Source organism: Nerophis ophidion, linkage group LG09, assembly GCF_033978795.1.
Source record: "Nerophis ophidion isolate RoL-2023_Sa linkage group LG09, RoL_Noph_v1.0, whole genome shotgun sequence".
Classification (NCBI taxonomy): Eukaryota; Metazoa; Chordata; class Actinopteri; order Syngnathiformes; family Syngnathidae; genus Nerophis; species Nerophis ophidion.
In genome coordinates, this window is record NC_084619.1 from 15,656,807 (window position 1) to 15,664,306 (window position 7,500).

At 40.4% G+C, this 7,500-nt stretch overlaps 1 protein-coding gene across 4 annotated transcripts in view; it reads left to right on the top strand.

Annotated features, from left to right (window-relative positions):
- LOC133559058 (collagen alpha-1(XIX) chain-like) overlaps nt 1–7,500 on the top strand; it is a 325,779-nt gene that overhangs the window by 231,772 nt on the left and 86,507 nt on the right. For all 4 annotated transcript variants that reach the window (XM_061910394.1, XM_061910395.1, XM_061910396.1 and 1 more), the window contains 5 exons: nt 894–935; nt 1,048–1,083; nt 1,240–1,284; nt 4,452–4,487; nt 4,973–5,017. In XM_061910394.1, the coding sequence (XP_061766378.1) occupies nt 894–935; nt 1,048–1,083; nt 1,240–1,284; nt 4,452–4,487; nt 4,973–5,017 (204 nt within the window). The remainder of the gene's footprint in view (nt 1–893; nt 936–1,047; nt 1,084–1,239; nt 1,285–4,451; nt 4,488–4,972; nt 5,018–7,500) is intronic.

Here is a 7,500-nt window from a genome sequence, read left to right on the forward strand (position 1 = left end):
CTGATGATAAAGGTGAAGTTATAACTCTGAAACGCCCTCAGTAAGAGGTGCTTTAAGACATGGCTAGATAGTGTTTTGGCTACTTCTAAATCACTAATCCTCCCCTCCATGGCGACAAATAAAGTACATTTCTTACAAGTATCATCCCTGCAGAACGAGGAATAGCTAAACATTTTTCACTATACGCCGTAGCTCACCACTGTAAAAATGTAAACAAACGCCATTGGTGGATCTACACGAGACATCCACTGTAATGATACCAAGTACAATAGCATATCGAGTCAATACTACTATGATTACGTCAATATTTTTTGTCATCACAATCTTCTTTTGTTTTGCTTTTTAAATTCATATTATGTTTATAAACTTAGGAAATATGTCCATGGACACATAAGGACTTTGTATCCCAAATTTGTGGTATCATCCAACATTAATGTAAAGCATCCAAACAACAGAAGAATAATTGATTATTACATTTTAACAGAAGAGAAAATAAGCATATATTAACAGTAAATGGACAAGCAGATGAGTTATTAATTGTCTACCACTTGTCCTTAATATTGTTGACAAAATAATAGAATCTAAAATGACACAATATGTTACTGCATATGTCAGCAGACTAAACTAGGAGCCTTTGTTTGTTTACTTACTACTAAAAGGCAAGTTATCTTGTATGTTTACTATTTTATTTAAGGACAAACTTGCAATAATAAACATATGTTTGATGTACCGTAAGATATTTGGTTAAAATAAAGCCAATAATGCAATGTTTTGTGGTCCCCTTTACTTAGAAAAGTATTGAAAATTACAACATATTGGGATCGGGACAACACTAATATATATGTATATATACACTGTAGCATTGAATTAGTGCCATTTTTGTTTTGTTTTAGGATGAAACAGTGAATGCACTGAAAGGAGAAAAGGGGGATCGGGTAAGGACTGTTGAATTATTTTGTGCGCATTTACTACAGTCACACTAAAGGAAAAAAATAACTAATTTTCAGTGACGTTGTCTTTTTTTTTTCTAAACTTGTAAACTGTAAGGGCGAAATTGGATCACCAGGACCACAAGGCTTGAAGGTAACACATTGAAGATGTCAAAACCTGACAGTACATGCTTTCATGTTTCATTCAGTGCACCTTCATTTGAGTTCAATCATAAAGTTGATACAGTCAGTGCTTGTGGTCATTTCCAATTCTGGCACCCCATCTTCTCACACCTTTTTGATGTCGCAGGGAATCATCGGGCTGCCGGGATTGAAAGGAGACCAAGGTCCAGAGGTGAGTAACTTCTGCACTTGCAACTCAACAAAAGTTTGTTCGCCATGGGGGGCGTGACAGGAAATGATTGAGAACCTTTGCCTTTGAGGAAGTTGCCTCAGTTTCTTAGTATGTTGAGTGCTTATTTGAAGGGGTCATATTATCTATAACACTTCCTTGGGGTCTACATAACGTTGGTCCAAGTTTTGATTGATTTCATTTTACAGACTATTTTCACGCCGCTTTCTGACTGTCTCTTCAGAATGCAATGTTTTTTGGGTGGTCTTATTTACAGTGGGGCAAAAAAGTATTTAGTCAGCCACCGATTGTGCAAGTTCTCCCACTTCAAATGATGACAGAGGTCTGTAATTTTCATCATAGGTACACTTCAACTGTGAGAGACAGAATGTGGGGGAAAAAATCAAGGAATTCACATTGTAGTAATTTTACAGAATTTATTTGTAAATTATGGTGGAAAATAAGTATTTGGTCAACCATTCAAAGCTCTCACTGATGGAAGGAGGTTTTGGCTCAAAATCTCACGATACATGGCCCCATTCATTCTTTCCTTAACACGGATAAATCGTCCTGTCCCCTTAGCAGAAAAACAGCCCCAAAGCATGATGTTTCCACCCCCATGCTTCACAGTAGGTGTGGTGTTCTTGGGATGCAACTCAGTATTCTTCTTCCTCCAAACACGACGATAAAAAGTTCTATTTTGGTTTCATCCGACCACATGACATTCTCCCAATCCTCTGCTGTATCATCCATGTATCCATTTTGGTATAAACTCAACTCGTCGTGTTTGGAGGAAGAAGAATACTGAGTTGCATCCCAAGAACACCATACCTACTGTGAAGCATGGGGGTGGAAACATCATGCTTTGGGGCTGTTTTTCTGCTAAGGGGACAGGGCGATTGATCCGTGTTAAGGAAAAAATGAATGGGGCCATGTATCGTGAGATTTTGAGCCAAAACCTCCTTCCATCAGTGAGAGCTTTGAATGCATGACTAAATACTTATTTCCCACCATAATTTACAAATAAATTCTTTAAAATTCCTACAATGTGATTTCCTGGATATTTTTTTTCACATTCTGTCTCTCACAGTTGAAGTGTACCTGTGATGAAAATTACAGACCTCTGTCATCATTTTAAGTGGGAGAACTTGCACAATCGGTGGCTGACTAAATACTGTATATGCCGAAACACTCCTCCAGCTGTATCTCTACCTCGTCAGCCATGTTATAGTTTTTAGCACTTCCATATCGAGTCTATTAGAACTCAACGCTACTTTGTATTAGAAATGGCAACAACAAGGGTTTTAACATACATGTGCATGTACGAGACCGTCTGCCCCCAAACAAGAAGGTAGAGAAGAAATAGGGACGGAAGTAACTTAATTGTCATTACACAAGTACAACAAAATTTTATTTTTTTAGCCCAAACCTATTCAAGAGCAGACATACATTGTACAGCAGGGTTCGGGAACCTATGGCTCTCGAGCCAGATGTGTGACAGTTTTGCTGGCATCGTGGTTTGGTTTTTGTTCTTTTGAGCATGCAGTTGAGATGGACACAGCGTGAAGGTAAGAATCAATCAATCAATCAATCAATGTTTATTTATATAGCCCCAAATCACAAATGTCTCAAAGGAGTGCACAAATCATTACGACTACAACATCCTCGGAAGAACCCACAAAAGGGCAAGGAAAACTCACACCCAGTGGGCAGGGAGAATTCATATCCAGTGGGACGCCAGTGACAATGCTGACTATGAGAAACCTTGGAGAGGACCTCAGATGTGGGCAACCCCCCCCCCCCTCTAGGGGACCGAAAGCAATGGATGTCGAGCGGGTCTAACATGATACTGTGAAAGTTCAATCCATAGTGGCTCCAACACAGCCGCGAGAGTTTAGTTCAAGCGGATCCAAGACAGCAGCGAGAGTCCCGTCCACAGGAGACCATCTCAAGCGGAGGCGGATCAGCAGCGTAGAGATGTCCCCAACCGATACAGGCGAGGTCCATCCTGGGTCCCGACGAGCGGTCCATCCTGGGTCTCGACTCTGGACAGCCAGTACTTCATCCATGGTCATCGGACCGGACCCCCTCCACAAGGGAGGGGGGGACATAGGAGAAAGAAAAGAAGCGGCAGATCAACTGGTCTAAAAAGGAGGTCTATTTAAAGGCTAGAGTATACAGATGAGTTTTAAGGTGAGACTTAAATGCTTCTACTGAGGTGGCATCTCGAACTGTTACCGGGAGGGCATTCCAGAGTACTGGAGCCCGAACGGAAAACGCTCTATAGCCCGCAGACTTTTTTTGGGCTCTAGGAATCACTAATAAGCCGGAGTCTTTTGAACGCAGATTTCTTGCCGGGACATATGGTACAATACAATTGGCAAGATAGGATGGAGCTAGACCGTGTAGTATTTTATACGTAAGTAGTAAAACCTTAAAGTCACATCTTAAGTGCACAGGAAGCCAGTGCAGGTGAGCCAGTACAGGCGTAATGTGATCAAACTTTCTTGTTCTTGTCAAAAGTCTAGCAGCTGCATTTTGTACCAACTGTAATCTTTTAATGCTAGACATGGGGAGACCCGAAAATAATATGTTACAGTAATTGAGACGAGACGTAACAAACGCATGGATAATGATCTCGGCGTCTTTAGTGGACAAAATGGAGCGAATTTTAGCGATATTACGGAGAATGCTAATTTATTTAATTATAAAAACAGACTAGGAACAGAAAGACTTGCACAAAGGCACTAAAACAAAACAAACAAAGTGCTAGCATGTAAGCTAGGGACATAAGCAAGGCAGGAATAGCGTGGAAGCCAACAAGTATCAAACAGTCTTTACCACAATGCGGGAAGAGCGACGTCACCTGTTGCATTAAGTGGCAAATGAGAATCCGAGAGCGAATGTCAGAAAAAGGCAGTCTTAAATAGGGACAGAAATCAGGAGGCAGGTGTGGCCATCCCAAATACATAAAAACAGGTACCAAGAGGTAAGAGAAGTTAATTTTTGCATGATAGGGCCCCGTGTTAGTCATTGAATGAGCTATCAAAAGTGTAATTTTATTTGTTGATGGCATTGACTTAGGGCCATGCTACAAATCTCTGCTCCTGCCTGACACAAATGAAATCAAAGCCGAAATAACTTGTGTTGTTTTTATTTTGTTCTGTCAGGGCAAGCAAGGACCCACTGGACTCCCAGGAGAGCCAGTAAGTATACACCTGCAGCAGACCTCATGTCAAGTCTCGTCGCCTTATCTGTCACCTTGGCTTATCCTCTGCTTCCTAACGCAGACTGCCAGACTGAGCCTGAGATCAACTGATTAGCAGAGTGTCAGACCAAAGAGTCCAGATTTGTTTTCTTTTTTTTTTCTTCTTTTTTTTTTTTCCAACACAGTCGTCCGCAAATGTAATAATCAGTGGAAAGAGGAATATTATTTGGGTGGGAGGAGGGGGAGGCTCAATCTGTTTGCTGCACCTGCTTTAATAATGAGCATCTGCCTTTCTTGAAAAGCATGGAGGGGGAAAAAATATTTTGTAAAATAAACCTGTCTAAAGGAAATAATTTTAAAATGTAGCAGTCTGCTGAGGCTGTGAGGAAAAGGAGGAGGAGCAGGTGGGCATGAATCTGTGTGAGGAGATGAAGGCCAGTTGATAGATGTCTTCTTTTTTTTCCCTCCTACCACTATTTACAGGGCTCACCAGGGGACCATGGAAGAAATGGCCTAAAAGGAGAAAAGGTAGGCAAACTTCAAAAAAAAAAAAAAAAGTGTTGTTTCTTGAGAGGTTGAACACCTCTCAGGAAATACCTTAACACCTTCCTGGTGACTCACCTGGCATGTCATTCATGCCATCTTTAATCGCGTTACAGCTTTGTGCTTCCCCCTCCCTTCTTTGATGCCCCAGCTATTTTACACACTTGCAGCAGAACTTGTTTCAAATACTCGGCGGACAGTGACAAAGTGCAACAGTGCGCGCACTTTGACGCGCGTGTTTGATGAGGTGTGTCACTTGTCAAAATAAATGACGCTTTACACGCCCGGCTGTGAAGTCGCTCTGTCAAACTCTAAAGGCGGAGAGGTAAATTTAATTTGCGGTGCGTACAGATTGAGTGCCCTCCTTTTGTCGCGTCCACTAATGCGTTGGACAGCCGTGATTATGTATTCATATGCCAGGCCACAACAAAAACAAACATTCATTTCAAAGGTAGATTTGAATGTAAAGCAAATATGCACAAAGCTATTCAATAATAAGGGTTGAAGTGCATAGTGAATGTTAAGTACACTTACATAGAGATGACAAGGTATTGTTTCTCTACATTCTACGACAGTGGTGGCAAACGTACGGCCCGAGGGCCCGTCAACAGGTTTTATCCTGCTCGCGGGATGAGTTTGCCAAGTATAAAAACGAGATGAAATTTTTGAATGAAAGAAACTGCAGTTCTAAATGTGTCCACTAGATGTCACACTAGCTATTCTTTGTATCTTTGCAGATTATGCTACATATGTAAAAAAATAAAAATAAACAACACGATTGTAGAGGTTCCCCTTTTAGTGGGTTCTGCGGACCACCACACACTGCCACGAGAGCCCAGATTTCAGGGTACAACACTGTTTCATTTTCATAAGTCGGGGTAGTCTTTTGCTTTCCAGCAAATTGTCTTTTTTCTGAGTCCGTCTCTTGTTGGCTCCAATTCCAACTGCAACCCCGTGTCTCATTCCAGCTGCTGCTAATAAAGGCAACAGGTGATTAGATAATCAGAATCAGACATACTTTATTAATCCCCAAGAGGAAATTAAAATTTTCAGCACAACCCCATTCAAGGTCAGACAAACATTACAGGGAGACAGAACAGGATCGCTGACGGGTCTGCCAACTTCCGGTGCCCCTTACAAAAAAGGGTGAGATACAGGTAAACAAGTGGGGGGCAATGGGAGAAAAAAAATAAAAGATAAAAATAAAATAAAATAAAATAAATACATTTAAAAAATAGATAAAAATAAAAATGAAAAATGAAAAAAAAAAAGGCCCATAACCAGGCCCACCTGGGCCATCCACTCACCTGACGCTGTCTTTGAGGCCGGTCCTGGCACACGCCGTTCCGTGGCAGGCCCGCAGGCCACGCCCCCTCCACATTGATTTTAGTGCACTAACAGAAATAATTTCACTTTCAAAGCTTCAACAATTAGTTTCCTCAGTTCCCAAACGTTTATTGAGTGTTTTTAAAAGAAAAGGTGATGTAACACAGTGTGAACATGCCCTTTCCCAACTACTTTGGCACGTGTTGCAGCCATGAAATTCTAAGTTATTATTTGCAAAAAAAAATAAAGTTTATGAGTTTGAACAAAAAATATATTGTCTTTGTAGTGCATTCAACTGAATATGGGTTGAAAAGGATTTGCAAATCATTGTATTCCGTTTATATTTACATCTAACAATTTCCCAACTCATATGGAAACGGGGTTTGTACACGCAAACCTTTAGTTAATCAGGCCCTTAGTTACTGTATGATGCTTGCTTCCTAAATGTGTCTTCATTGTTTCCTTTCCACTCACAGCCTATTTGCAAAAGTAAGTTGACCAGACAGCGACAAAGTTTGTTTTTAAAATTAAAATGTTGCTTGCTCTGTCACACTGTAGACACATCTACCTGCGTCATGTCTCCCCGTCTTTCTTTCCTCCTTTTATCTGTCACCTGTCATTTGGATGTGTATGGGAAAAAAAGTAAGTTGTCAACATCACAGAGATGTTGGGTTTTATTATGAAAGGATTGAGCTAAGTTTTGTCAGACAGGAAACAAAAACATTTGTTTATGTCATGCATGATGCCACTTTCAATAAAGAGTTGACGTTTGGTAGCATTGTAAGGAGTTTAACAAGTCACTTTGGAAACACGCTGACCGTGTTTGTACCCACGGATGTGCATAAATGATCACAATAAGGATACGGCCTCATTTGCTGAAAAATGAAACCCAACACACAAAAGGCAAAATTGTCATCAGGCACGTTTTATTGTTAGCAAGTAGATAAACTAATTAACAAAACAAGCCAAAAATAGTGAATGTTTGTTTTATTATTTACCAATGAATAGTGCATTTGTTTAGTATGCAATATGTATTTTTTTTTATTATTAAATAAAAGATTACAAAAAATCTGCACTGCAACCACATGATTTCCCCATTGTGGGATGAATAAAGTCCTGTCCTCTCCTATTGTATGTGTACA